This window comes from Jatropha curcas, chromosome 5 (genome assembly GCF_041381405.1).
Source record: "Jatropha curcas cultivar XTBG-Jc1 chromosome 5, XTBG_Jcur_1.0, whole genome shotgun sequence".
Lineage (NCBI taxonomy): Eukaryota > Viridiplantae > Streptophyta > Magnoliopsida > Malpighiales > Euphorbiaceae > Jatropha > Jatropha curcas.
This window is the reverse complement of record NC_143155.1, coordinates 5,953,998-5,973,101: the sequence shown is the minus strand read 5'-3', so window position 1 is coordinate 5,973,101 and position 19,104 is coordinate 5,953,998. Positions and strand designations below refer to the sequence as shown.

The window sequence follows — 19,104 nt, the reverse complement described above, 5'->3', positions numbered from 1 at the left end:
TCATTTCTTGTGGGTATAATTTTTATTTTATTTCGCATCTTTCTGGATATGAAAATAATTTAGTTTCATATTCGTGACTATCCCTCCTTTCCTGAACTCAAATATGAGAGTGTATGTGAGAAGAAAACTATTATCATATAGTGTATATATATATATATTTGATAATAGAGAATATTAATTTAGATGAAAATATGATACATTTGACTTCAATCTCGTCGTTCTAAAATGGAAATCTCTTCAAGTTCATTTTGAAGGTGTTCAGAAATAATGGGTTAGACGCTCAGATGCTCTTTCGACCTAGCAAAACCCGAAAACAGAAAAAGAAATAAAGAAAAATATTTTGAAAATTCAAAACAAAGAATTGTTACAAATAAATTAAGGTTAGTAAATTGATTTTTTTTTTTCTTTTATTGGAAGTGAATTAAGCTGCTCATCCCAATTAGTTGTACAGGTGATGTAGCCAAGTACAAGGCATTGCATTGCTACTCCAATCATCATTCCAATCCAAATACCCTACAAATTTCAATAATGAAACAGAAAAATCAGTGAGATTTTATTTATTAAATTTTTAACTTGAATTTAACACACTCTTTCAGGCAGTAAATTGTCCACTTGACAGTATTTCTTTTTTCTAGAAATCATCCAATTGATAGTTAAAATAAAGTCTAACATGATTAAACATTTAAAATAGACGTACTGTGATACCTTTAAATTTTTACTTATGACGAGATTCAATAATTATCAAAGTATACTCTCTAAATTACTAATAAGGTGTTGACAGGGATGATAAGTAACCTCAATCTTTTAATAATTAAATAAAAATTCAATCCCCTTAAAATACATATTGATAGAAGAGCAAAAAAATCTTTATGCGCTGCACCTCCTGGTAGGCATGGCCACCGGTTCGGTTCTAATCGGAACCGAACCGAAACCAAACCGTACTGTAGACGAACCGAAACCGGACCGAAACCGGCGGTTCATAATTTTGAACCGGAACCGGCGGTTCAAGGGCCGGTTAAGGTTCATGTGGATGTTAAAATATGAACTGGAACCGGCCCGGAACCGGCGGTTCCGATCCGGTTCGAACCGGATACACAAAAAATTGTAGCTTAAAATTTTATAAAAAAATTTATATCAATTGATTTGATTGTAGTTGATTTGATTTATGGTGAAGAGAAGTAAAATGGTATATGAGTTATAAAAAATTGTGAAAAAAATACACATTTTTTGACTTAATTTATATAAAAAATGGTATATGAATAGTTGATTTATATAAAAAAAATACTTTCAAGTGTACAAAAAAAGAGTGTAACGGATAGTTTTTGATATGATAGGTGTTTTTTATTTATTTTTTGGTAAATAAATTTTATTCATTTTAATCATTTATTTATTTATTTATTGTAATTTACTAAATTATATAAGGGACAATTTGGAAAACTAATAAATGAGACACATGTATAAATATGATGAGTTGATGCTTTTTTTTATTTCACAATCAATTATATCCTAACTCTTCTCTTATTCTCAATCAAAATTCTCTCAAATTTCCATAGTTCATTATTTTTTCTATTGCTTTATTTTCCTTAATGTTGGAATTATCTATTGTTTATTTTTTATTTTCTTACATCCAATTCCAAATTCTTTCTCTAATCTCAAATTTTTCCATTCATAAATTTACTTCATTTGATTTTTTAAATAATTTTCTTAGTATTTGAAAATAATAATTTCCAACTCATTCCATTAATTTTATATTCCATTTATAGTTTTTTATATTAGTAAATTAGCAAAATTTGAAAATTTAATGTAATAATAGTTCTAAGTTAGTTAATAGATGTTTTTCTTTTAAAATTTATAATAATTCATTTAGTTAATAAAATTTAAATATTTTAAAATTATTATTTATTCATGAATTCGGAATCAAAAATTTTATTATTTTTTTAAAAATTTGCGTAATGCCGGAACCGAATCGGAACCGTAATTTGAACCGTCAGTTCGCCGGAACCGTGCTGAACCGTGCCGGAACCAGAACCGGAGGTTCAAGGGTCGGTTCCGGTTCAAAATTTTAAACATCTCGAACCGGCGGTTCAGTGAACCGGAACCGGCGGTTCACTGAACCGGCCATGCCTACCTCCTGGTTCTAAAAAAAATGGTACACCTACATTGGGCTCTCAAAAGCCTGCATTTTGGCAAAGTAGGCTTTTTTCTGGTGATATGAAATTTTCAATTATAGGACTTCACATTTTATTTCACAAAGTGAAATGTTTAGACAGTACAGGAAAAAAAAAAAAAAAAAAAAAACATTTAGAGATGGCAACAGGCAGGGTAATCCCCGTAGGGAGATCGGACAAATTGTTATGCCTAAAAAGCAAGTTATCATTAAACTATCCATTGAATAATTTAAATGTTTATTTTGCAGCCGCTAAAGATTTTATTTAAATTCTAATTCCTAAATTATCAACAAATAAAAAAAAATTTTTTAGAAAAAAAAAAAAAAAAAAAAAAAAAGAGTCACTCACCATTACTTGCAAGTGAGCCACATAAGCTAGAAGAACTCCTAATGGCACACCCACCATGTAATAGCAGCAAATATTGACATAAGCCACAGTACCTTGTCTACCAGCACCAACAGCAATTCCTGAAAAATAAAATTATAAACTCCTTTTACACTTGAAATATATATATATATATATATATATATATATAAATCATACATGAAAGTACTGTCTGGACACTGTTTAGCAGAACAGAGAAAGCAAGTAGAACAGAGAGGCTTGAAACAGTTTCTGAAACTTCCTCTTCACTAGTAAATAAGTAAGCAATTTGACGGCCAAATACCAAACACAGAATCCAAAAGAATATTCCAATGGACATTGAAGTGCTCGATGTGACTTTCATGGAAAATTTTGCAGCTTTAGCATATCCTCTTCCCAATTCATTTGTTATATTATACTATTATGTTCAATTTTTTTTTCAGGTTAAATGTAAATTAAAAAAAAAAAAAAAGTAGTTACTTAAATTTGATAATTAATTAAGGTATCTAAAGCTTATTTTTACCTTATTGCTGCCAAGAAGCCAAGACATAGCATAAAATCCCAACCTGTGACATTGAGGCTGTAACGAAAAAAGATGCATATATTTTGTGAATGTTTCAAAAATTTTTGGAATATAAAATTATTTGAACAAATATAAATTAATTAACATGTAATTAACCCTTTTTAGTTGTTATGGCTATATTTTTTTTGGCATGTAATCTTACCAAATGGAGAAGATAGATATTCAGTTGTGGCATTCTTCATGTATCCTGCTAATAGGATTAAGGCAGCATTGTACCATAACTCCAAGCTAAAGGGAAAAAAACAAATATCAAAGAGACTAGTTACAATTCCATAAAAATTAAAAAAATTGAAGTTAGAAATGTTGTTAAAATGAAAGTATTTGTAGAATAGTGATTAGTAACTCAATGCTTGAGTGTCTATTTTATAATACGAGAAACTTATATCTCCATGAGTAGGAATGACGACGAGTCGGGTATCTATTTAAAATGAATTATTCAAACCTGAATCTGATTATAAATTAGGTATCCGAATCCGTCCCAAATTCGATTATAATTATCTATTTAAAAACTCAAACTCGTTTAAATAAGCATTTAGCATTAAAAATATATTTTTTAATTTTTTTTAAAATGAAAAGCAAGTAAAAATTATAAAATTATTTATTTTGACTTAATAAAAAATATAATATAAATATTAAACATAATTATAGCATTAGTTATAATTAAAAAAGTGTATATATATAATTTTTTATTTTAAAAAATAATTATTTTAAATGTTTATTAAATGGGTGCGGGTAGCGGTTATCCGCATCTTGAACCCGAACTCAGTACATGTAGTAAAAATACTACCTAACTCAATACGGGTAGCGGTTATCCGCATCTTGAACCCGAACTCAGTACATCTTGAACCCATCTCAAATCTATTTATTTAATATCCAAATCCGCTAAAATAAGATCGGATATCTGAGAGATCGGGTTAAATTGTCATCCCTATTCATGAGTTGGGTTTAAACTTAAGAAATACTAGCTTTACAAAACCTTACCCACGTAATTTGTAATTTTATACAAACTCGAAACCAACTAACAAATATAGCAGGAAGTTAGGGGTTCACTTATTTTTTTTAATCCCCCTTTTAAAAACTTTCAATCTAAAAAAAAGAAATGATGTGAGAAACTAATGTGAACTTACCAAAGCATGAAACCTGAGGAAATTGACAACTTTAAAACAGGAAACAAATTAGAGAATGCAATAAAAGTGAATCCCTTCCAAGTATCACTACACCAACCTCCTAAAACAAACACAAACTCTCCAATCAAAATCAACCAAGTTGATGCAACCATTGCACACATTGCACCAGCAACTCCCAATCTCAATATGCTCACAAAAATCCAAGATAAGAACAAATGAAGCAAAAATGAGATAGCAGAAACCCATCCAATTGTAGAGTTCTTTAGCTGTGCTTGCAAGTATTTTTGTATAGGTGTATGAAATCCCAAAAAATAGATAATTGGAATAAACCAGAGTGAAATATATCCACCAACTTTAGCTATATCTTCTTCTTCACCAAGTAGCTTGAAAATTCATTCTAAGAAGGTAAAGACAGGAAGGATTACAGTTGAAGTGCCAAGATTGATAATCAATGATCTTTGCAAGTAGATACCCAACATGTTATATTGTTTTGCTCCACATGCCTGTCCACAGAGAGTGTCGGTTGCATTAGACATACCTAGCTACAAATTTTCATGAAAATTAATTTATAATAAAAATCATTGCACAAACAGAAGAGAAGGTCTTATTATATATGTGCTTAACAGATGGTTAATGCTCCTAGTTCCCATTGATGTTCCTTATATATCATATTAACAATCAAAAGATGGTCAAAACAAACTATGGCCGCATTCGGTAAAATAGCGTTTGAACTAGATTTTAGAGATTAAGATAGCGTTTTATAAAATGCTAACCATGTAACTTTTAGCTTTTGGATCTATTCAGCAAAATTTAGTTGTTTTGATAGGTGTTACTATTGGAGTAGCTTTACACGGGTAACTTTTTATAAAATACTACTTTAACCTTTAAAAGTTAATTTAAACGCTATATTACCGAACACTATAAAAAAATAGCGTTTAGTGTTTCGACCAATCAAAATGCTAAAAGCTACTTAAAAAATTATTGCCGAATACAATCTTTAGCATTTTATATGAAAAGTCACAATTAAAACAGTTAATTTTTACCAATATTCCATGTGCAAATCTTAAGCCATTAATTTGTATTATTGCATAAGCTGCGAGTTCTACTGTCCCAATATGACCAATATATGCCTGTGTTACCACATACATGCCAAATAGTGTAACTCTCGATAAGATGGCAGGAAATGCAATTTTCCACATCTTCTTTGATTCTTCAAAAAACCTCCACCTCAAATCACTAATGTCTTTTGCTTCTGATGCAAGAAGCTTTTGTTCCATTTCTTTGTTTCTAGTTCTTGATCTTCAAAGACCAATGGATAATATACCTAGGTGGACTTGCGTTTAAATTAAATCTAATCATATTATTTGATTGGTTAAGATTGCATAGCATAGCTTGACGTGACAGGAGTATACAGAAATTTCCATTTTTTTTATTTAATCAGAGTTTAATTCATCACCACCGGCCTGCAAATGATTAAATAATTATTTTATCGTGGTTCACATGGTTTTACTTTTTCTTCGTGCTTTTTATATATAATCACAATTTTAGTTATATTTTATTTTTTTTGTTAAAATTATTTATTCTTTTTGTAAAAGCCAAATTTGAAAGTGTTTTTTATTTGATATCAAAGTCTTTTTTAACCTATTTTTTCAAATTTATTTAATAAATATATTTAAAATATTATATATAAAAATCCAATTGAACTGTATTAAACCCAGTCGAACCCTCCGGTTTAGTGAACCCTTATCTTCACCCGTTCATTGAGGTTCGATTCTCAGAATACTGATATTTATCGAGAAAATATCATCAAAAACACCAACTAAATTCAAGTCATTAAAAATTAAAATTATTTAAAAATATACAATGAAATTTTATAGGTGTTTTGTAGCTAAATAGTGATAAAATATTTTTTGTTGCAAATATGTCGGTAATTTATGCTCAAAAAATTGCCGTCATTATTTAACGATAATTTACCGACAAAATTAGTGAGAAAATTTTTTTTCTTAAATTTTCTACAATATTTTGTCAGTATTTTTATATCGTCAAATAGCAACAAAAGTTTTTGTCGGTAATTTTGGGATGAAAATAAATTTAGGGTAAATTACATCGTGCCAATTTCCTATCTCCCCTCCTTTTTCCTTGTCCCTGATTTTCCCAAGCTACAACCCAGACGAAGAAGTGTTGTTCTTCCTCCCAATCGCGCTGGTAACTCATTCTCTCCTTCTTCAACAACGCGTCAGAGTCTCCTTCACGTTCTCGCTCTCGCTTCCCTTCTCCAGCTCTATCCCAAGCTCCAAAGGACAGGTAACTTTCTTACTCTTTTGTTACTCTTCTATTATGGCTTAGTCTTAGTTTAATTTTAGCTAAGTTATATTTTTTCCTTCTGTTATGTTTAGACTTAGTTTAGTTTGATAATCCTTCTTTAATTTGTTTCTTTAACGAATCCTTTTTTTTTTTCCCTTCCTACAATTCCAATGTCAATATATCATCTTTCAATTTTAATTTTGTCAATCAATTTTATCAGATGACGAAAGATGATTTGAATTTCACCAGACTAATTTAAGAATGATTTGAATTTCATCAAAATGAGCATTGGCATTTTCATCAGTAGCAAATATATTCTCAAGTTGAGGCTATCTCTATTGTTGATGATGTTGTTGCTTCTAATGTGTTAGCATGGCGGGTTACATCTAATATACTATTTTCTATCAAATCCACTTATTTTATAGCAAAGATATTGTTGGTTCTATAGTTGATGGAAAACGACGAGTACTCACTTTTATTTGGTTGCTACAACTTGATAAACTGATGACAAACTTGGAACGATGTCACGGTGCTTCAATGTGGATTCTGGTTTTGGTTTATGTGGCGCTTTTGTGGAATCTACTGAACATGTTTTTCAAGACTGTTATTATGCTAATTAAGCAGATTTGGCTTAGAATTCTGGATGAGAACTTCTACATAAAATTTGCTAGTTGTGTTAGTTATATGCCGTGTAGCCAACTTATTGATTATATTTTAGATATAATATTTCATGTAATAAAATATTTAAAATTATTAATAAAAAAACATTTATTTATCTTTTATATTCTACTGAAGAATCTAGGTAAAAAATAAAGTCCATGATACAATATTATTTTTGCGAAATAAATTATAATGTTGTTATAATTATGAGTTTTATTTTGCATTAAAACAATATCTCTAAATATTTCTGGTCAATATTTTCCTCATTAATGAATGATGATTAGAGTTGTTGAGACTGATACATATTATGTTCTTTCCTTTGTGAAGAGCATCAACTGTTCTTATAAGCTGAGATATATTTGATATCTAAAACTGATATGTATGTGCTTATTATTTGAACAAATCCAATGAATTGACCTGCACGAGAATTCCATATGGAGAGTTACTATGAAATACTCGACTAATGGTTGTGTAAGTGATCCTTTGATTTGAAATTACTAACCTATCTTGTATGGGGATAATGATATTTTGATTCTTTATTCACATTATTCATCCATAGATAATAAGCAATGATTAATTAGACATAGTAGGAACTATATGGAGATACTTGTGTAATTAAGAGAGGATTCATCACTCTAGGCAAATTAGAAAAAATGTTCTAATTGTTCTCTATTCTTATTGATTAAGAGATCCTTGCGCAAAGCAGAATAAAATTAGAAAATTAGATTTGGAATTTTATTCAAGTGATTAATGGCTAAAATTAAGAGAACTAACAAGATTTAGTAAAGTAGAAACACTCCATGCCTAATTACTAAATCAGAACATTAATAATAAAGAGATATTAATTACACTGATAAATCATGCACTTAAAGGTTAAGTCAAACCACATTGACCTCAAAATATTTGGATAGTCACGACATGTTGCTAGATAATGTTCTTAACCTTTAAATACTAATTAGTTAATTTAATTTATATTTATTATCAACTTATTTGGAACCTAATAAGTCACACAGATAAGAACAGATATAAGAAATCAAATCAAGTATGACTTGTTTATAAATAAGTTTTGGGGTTTTGAGGGCAATATATTTAATTGCAATTTTACCTAAATTATTAGGTGTCTAAAATTTATTAAGATAAATTTTAGATTAAATAAACCTAATATTTTAATTATGATTTGTTTATTTAAATAGTTAAATAAATAAAATATAATTGATTAAATTGAAACTCCTATTACTGTATGTATTATGATTTATTTATTTAAATTGTTTAAATAAATAAATATGCACATATATATTTAAGTTATAATTTATTTATTTAAAAGGTTTAAATAAATAATTAAAATTTATTTCTTTATGACTTAGGGTTTTCATATATATAGTTAATAGACAGTTTAAAAACTAATTTTGTTGTTCATAGCCACAAAATAAAACATGGAGCATAAAATAGCTGCTCTATACGTGAACACTCACTTAAGGAGTGCTATTGTTTTTCTCAAACAGCAGCCCACTTTTTTGTTATCCCTTTCTTTTGATAACTGCCTGCGGAATTTGACTAGCTTTCTATGTTATTCTCTCAACTATTTAAAGTAGTTTTAAATTTTTTTCAATTTTCTGTTTGTGTGAATACTACTAGAGACCAAACTATTGGACAACTTGTGGTTTACAACAACCTAGCCGTGTAAATTAAATTTCGAAAAATAATCAGCAAAAGATGTATTCTATTGCTTTAATCATTTAAACGGATTTCTGTTGGAATAATTATTTTGCTATAATTATTTTATTCCACTGCATATTATTGATATTGAAACCCAACAAGTTGGCATTTGTATAATTGGATAAAGCTTGGTAATTCCTTGACTTAAGTTGCTTTCCAAATTCATCTCTTTTGCAGATTATGTGGCTCACTCTATGGTGGAATTGGAAATGAAGGAATGATCATGTTTTTAATGGTAAACTTTATTTTCTTCCCTCTTGTTTCTACCAGATCAAGTTTCAGATTGAGTCGAAACATTTTTCTTCGAAGCAACGACTTTCTGGAGATAGTTCTTTGATTAAACAAGTGGTGTCAGTTGTTTGGCCTGTTCCTGAGTTGGATGGATTAAGCTGAATATTGATGATGCTTCGTAAGGGATCCTAGAAGAGGCGGTGGTGGCGGCGTGTTTCGTGATCACATCGGTAGATGGCAAGGTGGATTTCTTGTTCATTTGAGCATCTGCAATCGTGGAGGCTGAGATGCATGCTTTGCTTCATGGATTGTTGTTGCATAGGAGTTTGTCTATTGTCCGCTAATAGTTGAAGTGGACTCCTTGGTATCGATGTAGCTTCTTTCTTCTATATAGCTCCTTGTACCATGGCTGGGTCTTCCTTACGGTCTTTTCCTGCCTACTCTTGATTTTCAATATCAGCAGCTCTTGCACCGAGATAGGAGGGTTAAAATCCAACATTGTTATAAAAAGACTAATGAAGTTGCAGATTTTCTTTCAAACTTGGTTGTAGATTCTGCCTTAGGTCCACATTTTTTGGTTCAGCTTCCTTCTCAGTTAACTTAGGTGTTGAATTGGCATAGTTAAGGTGTGGCTTGGCCTTGTGTTTTAAGGCGGTAGTGGTCTATTTTTATGTCTTGCTTTCAGGTTGACCCTCTCTTTGTATCCAAAAAATACAAATATTGAAGTACATATAAAGTAATTCTATAAAAATAAAATAGAAAAATTTCAAATTTTTGTATGGAGGTTTTGGTTCTTTTAAGGGAACGATCAATGAATCTGCTAACTGTAGCTTGAATGAAATTGAGAGCGTACTCGGTGTGTGTGTAGTACACCAATTGAAAAATTAAATGTTCTTAATCTGACTTCTAAACTGTGGATTAGATCAATGAATATATATGTTTTACTAGCTAACAATGTATTGGGAAAATCGCTATTTTCCCGCCCTTCGGATCGACTTCAAGCAGGAACAAATGAGAAAATAAAATAATGACTGAGAAATTAAAAAAAACACGATAGTTTAACGTGGAAAACTCTCCAAGTGGAGAAAAACCACGGCCGTTGCCAAACGACAACCAAGAAAAATATTCACTATGTGGCAAATTGTTACAACCACAATTACAAAATATTTTTCTACCCGACACCCTCAAAACACTCCAAATATTTTATACTCCAGGGGACTCCAAAAGACTTATTTTAAATCCCTAATATAAAACACATTCAAGTGTTTTTGGTGTGTTTAGAAACCTAAACATTGGCTTCCTCCAAACCACCATCCCCCATAAGCTCTTCTCCCCGATGTGGGATTGAGCAAAAATTTTTTTTTTATTTGTTTTCAACAAAGGCGGCTAACACAATGAAAACAAAATTGAGTAAAGAAAATTATAAAGAGAGCTTTATTTACTTGAAACGTAAATGAAATTTAAAGAGGATTTTATTGCTTATGTTGAAATAAAACTACAATTACAGAAAATGCAAATAAATAGTGCTTAGGAAAAATAAAAACAAAACTTTGGAGAATTTGATTTATTTGGTTGAATTAATCGATAATTCAACTAGCTTTCTATGTTGTTCTCTTGCTCTTTTATGTTTATAATAGGAGGAGGAGAAAAATACTTCCTATGTTAAATGATCAAACCTAAAGAAAAATAATTTGAGATTTTTGTTTACTAAATTTGAGAGAGAGCGAGAGAAAAAAAATAGTGTATGGAGTAATCTTTTTTAGCAAAAACACTATTGTTTCAAACTGCCCCGTGCTTACTGTTTATCTAATTGAGCAAGTATGTAGGAGAGAGAAAGTGGAGACAGAATGCAGGTAAGAAATTTAAAAATTAATTTACAATCAGTGCCACATCATCATAAAACCAACTCTTCATCGAAAAATTGGTAAATGACACTTTTATTCTACTGAAATAATAATTGAAGGATTTTGAAGTGATAAATCGAAGTCCGGAGACGATAAAGTGAGGAGGCCATAGTTCAAGGCACGGGGTAAAAATGTAAACATGTAATCATATATTTTGAAAAAATGAAATGTTTAGTGTATTTAATTAAAATTGAGATACTAAATAGTAATTATTTGTTTTTCTTAAAAAGAAGATAAATTCCTCACTACTAAAAGCAAAACATGATTACACAGAACATTTTATCTTTACATTAGCGCGAGCGAAATAGAGAAAAAGAAAAAACAACCAAGCCAGTATAGCAGACGTTCTCTTAACGGTGATGCTGTTGAGAGTTTTAGTTGAAGTTTCAGTTTGATGGAGTCCTGTTCTTCTTTAAGCTCCTCTTTATCACTAAAACATTCGTCACTAACTACTTTAATCACTCCTATTAACAATAACTGGAGAAGCAGGAAGATCAAATCTCGTGTATTACAGGTTTCTGCATTTTCTTACCAGAAATTCATTCATTTTGCTCTCAATGAAACCAAACGTCAGACCGTTTTGGTCCCTTCTCCCCTTCAGGTATTTCATTTTCTTTTTATGGATGTTATTGCCTACAAACAGAAATTGGTTGGTTGTATCAGTTCTGTTGAATCTCTCACTGGATTATATTGTGTGGCAGCAGAAAAGGGTTTGTTTTGTTTTTCTTTTGGGATTTAGATTGTGTTCTAATTCTTCATTTTATGCACGTTTCTTCAAATGAGTTAGAGGGTTTGGATATATATATATATATATATATATATATATATATATCTACTGATTTGGAGATGATGATAATGCTTTCTTTCTCTTAATTCGAGCCTCTCTTCACTCTGCAAGTTACTCATTTATAATTAATTGCAGAAAATTTGTATTTGTCTTGAGGTTTTAACGATATAATTGTTGTAGGGAAAACGCCAGAATTTGATAGCAATTTCTGTAAATTTCGTGGCAGTTTGTGGATAATGCATATGTTTTATAATTTATATCCAATAAATAAATGCATTAGTTGAGAAAATAATAACACAACATAGAGAAATTTGCTTTGCTGGTTGATTATGATTTTTTTTTTTTTTTTAATCATTATCAAGATAAAGTCTGAAAGAAGCTAACTTTAACTTGATTACTTTTGTAGTTGAGGCACTATGGAAGTATGTCAAAGCAAAATTTAGGCTATTGGGTGCTTGAAAGTTCCGCTTAGTGCTTTTGCAATTTCTCCCTGGTTTTGTATTTGTAATTATGCTCCTTTGAATGTTCATATCTTCTTTGGTTTTTTACTAGTGCCTGCATACAAAGCTTTTTATCTTTCGTTGGACACTAACAGAAACCTCGCATTGAGAAACCTTGCATTTTGTTGACTTTGTTTTTTCTTGGCCTTAGATAAATTAACCAAAGGCTTCAAGATGCCTGATTTCTTCTTTTTCTTTCAAATTTAAATTTATCATTATAGATATTGTTATAACTTGTGATTTTGGCTCATTATTATGACTGCTTTCGACCGTTCTAAATAATTTTGGATGCATGGATAAAATGATTGTACTTAATTCCATTTCAATTTTTTTTTCATGTTCTTTAATCATTTTCTTCCCATTAGCTTCATTATTGCAGAATAGGAGCTTAATATCTTGTCAAAAAGTTTTCATTTGATTTGATTGCATGTTTATTTGAAACATTGTCATTAACTTATCCTTGCTGGATTGCTCCCTGTTTGCAAATTTGACGGAGATTCTAGGGAGGCATAGCAAAAAAAGTAGCAATAACTTCAAATAAGCCTTTACATGACCAGGAAACAATCAATGTGAATTAAGGTCTTAACTCATTCCTGTTTACATGGGTAACAAGAGCAGTTTTGGATCAGGAAAACTTTAGTCCCATGACTGCAATGGATGGAAGAACAGAGCTTAAATTGCTATCATTCCAATCTCCCAAGATTAGACTCCTACGTAGTTTGAGTGTTGAAAATGAAGCAATGCAGGTACTGTTTTCTTGTATGCTTGTTTCTTTTATATATGATTTTCATGGGCTGTTTGAGAGATACAACTATCACATGACTTTCAGATTTCACATGTGAATATTCTTAATGATCATTTCAACTTGCATACCGCAGCTTTGAGTTCTTTTTATTTGGCAATGCAAAAATGTCTCTCATACTTCACATTAATTATATAGTATATTATTATAATTATTATAATTTTATCATTTTTTAAAGGGGTGAAAATGCAAGAGAAGCTTCTTATCTCAAGAGGTTCCAGGTTCCCTCTTTAGAGCTTGAACTACAATCACCATAGGTCGTAAAAAGAAAACCCTGAACCCAGCCACTCAAACACCATCCACACCCTTAACCCACAGACCCATAACCAGATCCGTAACCCGGGACCATAACAAATTCCCTTTATTTTATTCGTGAAATTTCTGTGTATTGCCTATGATGCCATGAGTGCAGCATCCTAAGTCTTATCTCACTTCTGCAATTCTTTTAAAAGCCTGATTTCTTCTTGTCTAGAAAGTCTTTGGTATCTTTTGCTTTCATATGCTATAAAAGTTTCCGAAAAGTACTCAATGCACTAATTTGTCAATTGGTGCAAAGAAGATAATGTCTTAATCACGTTGAACAAACCACCATTTTAAAGTACAGAGAAACTGTCTGCTCCCTTTTTCCCTGTTACAAATTAAAATCAATGACTTCCTACGAAATCAGCTTAGAGTTTGTTTTCTTTTTTTCTTTTTTCTGAATCTTAAAATGCAATTCAGAGATGTATTAATGGTTAAAAATGGGTTAACTTAGTCTAATTGATCTCTTGGGTGAATCCATTTAGGTCATGTTCAATATTATTGACCTAGGATTGTAAGATATCTAAAAGATATAGATGGTTAAAAGCACACTTCGATTTTCTGGGTGAATTTGTCTGATTCAAGCTTCTCTATCTAGCATTCCCCCACCCCCTGACTCTTATTCATCTTTCTTCAATATTCCTGTGGTTTTGCTGTCTAAATTGAGAAGTTGATGAGGCCTTTTCTTTGGTCTAGGATGTGGGAAAGTGGAAGAAAGATCATATTGTTCACTAGGAGTTTCTTTGTGAACCTAAGTTCTGTCTGAGGAAATCTATTGTATGAAGACATTTCCTATCTTGGCAGTGGTTATGGCAATTTCTGTTATAGGTTCAATCCCTGACATCCCTGTGGCATAAGGTAATTGAGAGTGACTACGGCCTTCCTAAGTAGATTCCTTCCTCTAGTCCAATATAAAATTGGTAAAGAATTCTACATTTCTTTCTTGGAGGATGTTTAAGGAGATAATTCGCTTTCCATTCTTTGCCTCTCCTTTAAGATATAATGGACCAAATACAAATATCTATATAGAAGGAAGTCGTATTGTTTGGAATATTTAACTTTTCAGAAACATTAATGATTGAGAAGCAATGTCTATTATGTTGTATTATTGTTACAAAACCTATGTCAATCCTTTCAGCTTTTTTCTACATCAGATAGCTGAATGTGGTCATTTGGATGATTGTAGAAAATTCTTCTAAAGTTAAAACTAATTATTTGGACTGCCTTGTTCAAGGAATCAATACCAATGATCTGTTATGTATAAGCAGACCAATTAAGATCTTGGTATATTATTATTTGCTGTAATAATAGCAGGATGCACATTCTTCTTTTTGGTCATGGTTTTTCATGGCACATTTGGAATTTTTGAAGGAAGTTGAGCATGTAAAGGGACTGGGGATTTTTGCAACCTAATCGGAGAGGTTTTGGTTAGAAGAAATTGGAAGATAGGTGGTACTGTTCTGTATTTGGGGTGGTTTGGATTTTTAGATGAGAGAATGCTATACTTGGAGCATAAAAGAGCGCCTGTATAATTATTGTGGGAAAAACAAACTTTTTGGCTTCAATTTTGATTTGTCTATAGCTTTCAAAGGGGCGCTTTACCTGATGTTTAAAGTGGTAAGAAAGTGTCATAGCATTGGTTGTTTGTTTTATTTGTATCTATCATTTGGCTCTTTTAGCATTAAGAGGAGGATATCTTTATCTTCCAATTTGTAAATTCCTTTCTTTTCATAAATGAAGTCTTCTTTTATTTGAGGAAAAACAAAGAAAGAAACAGGAGAGAGAGAGAGAGAGAAAGACCTAGTTCCTGGAGTGATGAAAAATAAAGCAAAAACAAATTAGTATTTTTACCTTCCCATATGTTCAGTGGTGAGACTTTGGTTCTACTTTTCCAATCTGCATGCACGATGAAACATTATAGAAATCTGAATCTTTTGGACTAGCATGCAGCATAAACAGTTCTTTTATGCCTAAAAACTTTTTTGATTTCTCAGTAATTCCTATTATTCTAAAAAATACAGGTTTTGGATTTTGCTGTCTTTGCCAGACCAGAATTTGATGTCCCCATATTTTGTGCTAATTTTTTCACAACTGCTAGCATGAACATCATTGTACTGTAAGTTTTTCTTCACTTTCTTTCTTTGTTTTTTGGAAATTGTTCGAATCTTTTTTATTTTGTAAATTTTAATTGCATATCTGTTTCAGCATGTGCTTTCTTGTTTATCCCCTGTTCTTAAGTCTATTCTTCATACCCTCTCATATCAGCTCTTCTTTTTTTTTTTTTTTTTTCCACTTCTTAAAATCTAGATAATCAATTCGCATAGACAAATCATTTTTTATGCTCACAATATTCCATAGGTATGAAATGCTGTTGCCAGTCTCTTGTTCATTTTGCATGTGGAATTTTTTTCCTTGTCTTGTTCTGTGTCTAACATGTTCCAACTGGTACCCTATTATTTTTTCTTTTGACTTCAAACAACTTAAACTTCTATACCTAGAAGCTGGAACCAGTTATGGACTTCTTCAGGACTCTGGAACTTACCCTTTCATAATTTTGTAGGGACCTCAATCCCTTGCACAATGTTATTGTCCAAAGTGATTACAAGGAAAAGTACTATAAAAGCTTATTGCCTTTAGGTCTCAAGTATGCAGAGGTAAGTGCAATAATTAGCTTGATGCATCAAGTAGATAATAATTATTTGTTTCTAGTCCATCTAAAATTAATGGTTACTGAAACAAGTATTCCATGCAGCTTTTTCCTTGGGGAGGAAAGCTCACAAGTGAGTCCTTGCAATTTTTCTCACCAATTGTGATATGGACTAAGTTCACTTCAACCCAGTACAGACATGACACATTATATTCTGCTTTCGTGGATTACTACAAGGTGGAAACTTGAAACCTTTTGTCACTGCTTTATCTTATGTAATGGATTATTATGCTAAATTACTAACTATATGCTATAAATGAAAAGAGATTAACATGCATTTGGTGGTTAAATTCAAATAAATAGCTGTTTCCAAATCAAAAAGTACTGTTTTACTATTTCTTTTCTGTTACTCTTTTAGGCATGGCTTAAGCTGATTGAACATGCTCCAGAAGATAAAGATGCATCTCAAATTATATGCAACCAGGAAGCACAACACAAGTATCTAACGTGGAGAGCAGAAAAGGTGATACCTGCCCATTGAACTTATCCTCTGTTTTATTAAGATAGGAATTTGATTTTACATGCATACATGCTTGCAAATGATCACCATATTGATTTTCTTCATTTGAAGCTTTCCAAGTAATAGATAAGATAGGCATTGATGCTTAATGTAAAGGTCTCCTATTTTCCTATACAAGAGTGAATGTCAATAGTCAAATCTCAATAATTAAAATTTCATTCTCTTCATTAGTAATGGTGCTGCATAAGATGGCTTATCCAGAAGAAAAGGTGAGAAAACATTCACTTAAAATGGTATATGAGAGGAAAGTATTATGCAATACCATACAAATAAAAGAGAGAATTTCAATGCATGCTGGTCTCAACAAGTTATTAGTATGATAACTTTTTTGTTTATATCATATATATCTCTTTATCACATGGACTTGCGAGTAGCCTTGGGCTTTATGTCAACTGGCAAATAGTGTTGTGTAGCACTAGGTAGTTTTTTGGTTCATAAACTAGATACCAAATTAGAAGCACATCTGTGTTTGATGTGCATGGAGTTTCTCAAGAAATTGCGAGTTTGGTTTAAGGAAAAAGCAAGAAAGTGAGATTATATTAGATGGTACATTGGTACCCACGTGCAATCAGTTCAAATATCTAGGCTCTATGCTCCAGAAAGGGGTTCACATAGATGAATATGTTTCTCATAGATTTATTTGTAGGATGGATGAAATGGAGTAGTGTCACAAGTGTACTATGCGATAGGAAGATATCTAACAAGGTCAAAGGTAAGTTCTATAAGACAGCTATGAGACCAACAATGTTATATGATAGTGAATGCTGGGCACCTAATGCGCAACATGTTCAGAGGATGAATGATGTGAAGATGTTAATGCTGAGATGAATGTATAGTCATATAATGTTGGATAAGATTAGAAATGATCACATTAAACAAAAGGAGCTAATAGCGGAAGTCGGAGATAAAATAAGAGGAGGATGCCTAGGATGGTATGTCATGTATTGTGTAGAAACTCACATGCCCCAATTTGCAAATGTGATATTTTGGTAGTGGAAGGTGCTGACAAGAAAAGAGGTCGACCTAGAACTGTTTGGAGGGAACTTGTTGTTAAGGATCTACGTTCTTTGGATATTAGTGAGGATATAGCTACAAACAAAATAGAATGGAGGCTAAATATTCATATAGTAGACCCTTGTTAGTTATTGTTGCCTATTTCATGCTTTGTTCTAATTATTAACATATCAAATGATTTTAAAATTCCTCTTCAAATTTTTTTTACAAAAAAAATTTAAAATTGTTATGATTTATATTTTTCTTTCCATTGTTTTTTACTTGATCAAAATGGATATTTGAAACAAAGGATTCATATAGTCGACCCTAACTAGTTTGGGACCAAGGCTTGATTGTTGTTGTTGTTTGTATCAATTATTTTGCCTATAACACAAGAACTAACATTGACATTGGCAAGATATGCTCCTGATAGGTAGACAACATTCAAGTTGAAGAAGATATTTTTGAATGGGACTTTTATGCCTAATGAAATAAACCTTCTGGCTAGCCAATTTAAAATCACAATGATTTAAGCAGATATATTGGAAAAGAAAAAGATGATAGAATGACCAAAAAAAATAGTTAAGCATATGGGTGTGGATTCCTATTTTCTTTTGATTTCAACCTTGCATGTGTGTATATGAGTTTTCCTCACTTGTTTGACTCACTTACCATCCGGAAAGCAGGATCCAGGCCATGGAATTCTGAAAAGGTTGATTGGTGAAAGTCTTGCAAAGGTACCATTCTTCATTTGCTGTATCTAATAGTGTTTTCTGCCAATTAGCAGAATGTTGATTACTTCACATCTGATTCATAGGACGTGGTGAGGAACTTCCTCTTCAATGGAATCAATGAACTCGGCAGCAAAGGATTCTTGGATTATTTTCCAGAATACTGTTGTGAAGATGGGAATATAAATAAGAAGCGCAGTATCATTGGGAAATCTTTTGAAAACCGTCCATGGGATGCAAAGGGAGAATTCTTAGGTAACAATATCAAAATTTATTAGACATCTTGACTGGTAGACTTTTTCTGTTTCCTCATTCTACCTAACTTTTCACCTGTTCAATTTTGAAGCTAGAAATTTTGTGATATGTGCAATTTTTCTTTTTCCTAAGAAAAAAATCGAAACATCTTGTATTCGGAAAGTTTCAAGTGCTAAGTATGCCATTGTTGGCTGCCATAGCTTCTCCTCCAGACACCAATCATGTACATGTATCCTGTTTAGTCCATTGTCTTCTGTGTCATTTTTGAAATGACATGATAATAAGGTCCTAATCTCGATAGGTCGGTCTATATTGGGATCATTACAAAAGGAAAGGATTGTTTCATTCTGCTTCTGACACGAGAGATGGCATAAAAAGGGGTACAAAATTTTAAGAGTCCGCACAAAGTTGTGCCTGGTACAAGTAGGGGTGGCCATATTACGGTTCCGGGAA

At 31.5% G+C, this 19,104-nt stretch overlaps 1 protein-coding gene and 1 pseudogene across 5 annotated transcripts; one reads left to right on the top strand and one right to left on the bottom strand.

Annotated features, from left to right (window-relative positions):
* Positions 1-258: 258 nt before the first annotated feature.
* On the bottom strand, positions 259-5,518 carry LOC105647236 (protein DETOXIFICATION 24-like; annotated as a pseudogene).
* Positions 5,519-11,311: 5,793 nt separating this feature from the next.
* HY2 (phytochromobilin:ferredoxin oxidoreductase, chloroplast / phytochromobilin synthase (HY2)) lies at positions 11,312-18,862 on the top strand. 5 transcript variants are annotated; one of them, XM_012233239.4, is made up of 8 exons: positions 11,314-11,657; positions 12,973-13,089; positions 15,467-15,561; positions 16,042-16,099; positions 16,198-16,329; positions 16,511-16,615; positions 18,352-18,402; positions 18,483-18,862. In XM_012233239.4, exons 1-8 carry the CDS (start codon positions 11,451-11,453, stop codon positions 18,672-18,674), a joined length of 957 nt encoding a protein of 318 aa, XP_012088629.1. In that variant the 5' UTR covers positions 11,314-11,450; the 3' UTR covers positions 18,675-18,862. The 5 variants fall into 5 exon arrangements, with proteins under 5 accessions (XP_012088631.1, XP_012088630.1, XP_012088629.1 ...); XM_012233238.4 differs by having other exon boundaries at positions 16,006-16,099; XM_020684560.3 differs by having other exon boundaries at positions 11,518-11,657; positions 12,962-13,089; positions 16,006-16,099.
* The last annotated feature ends 242 nt before the right edge of the window (positions 18,863-19,104 follow it).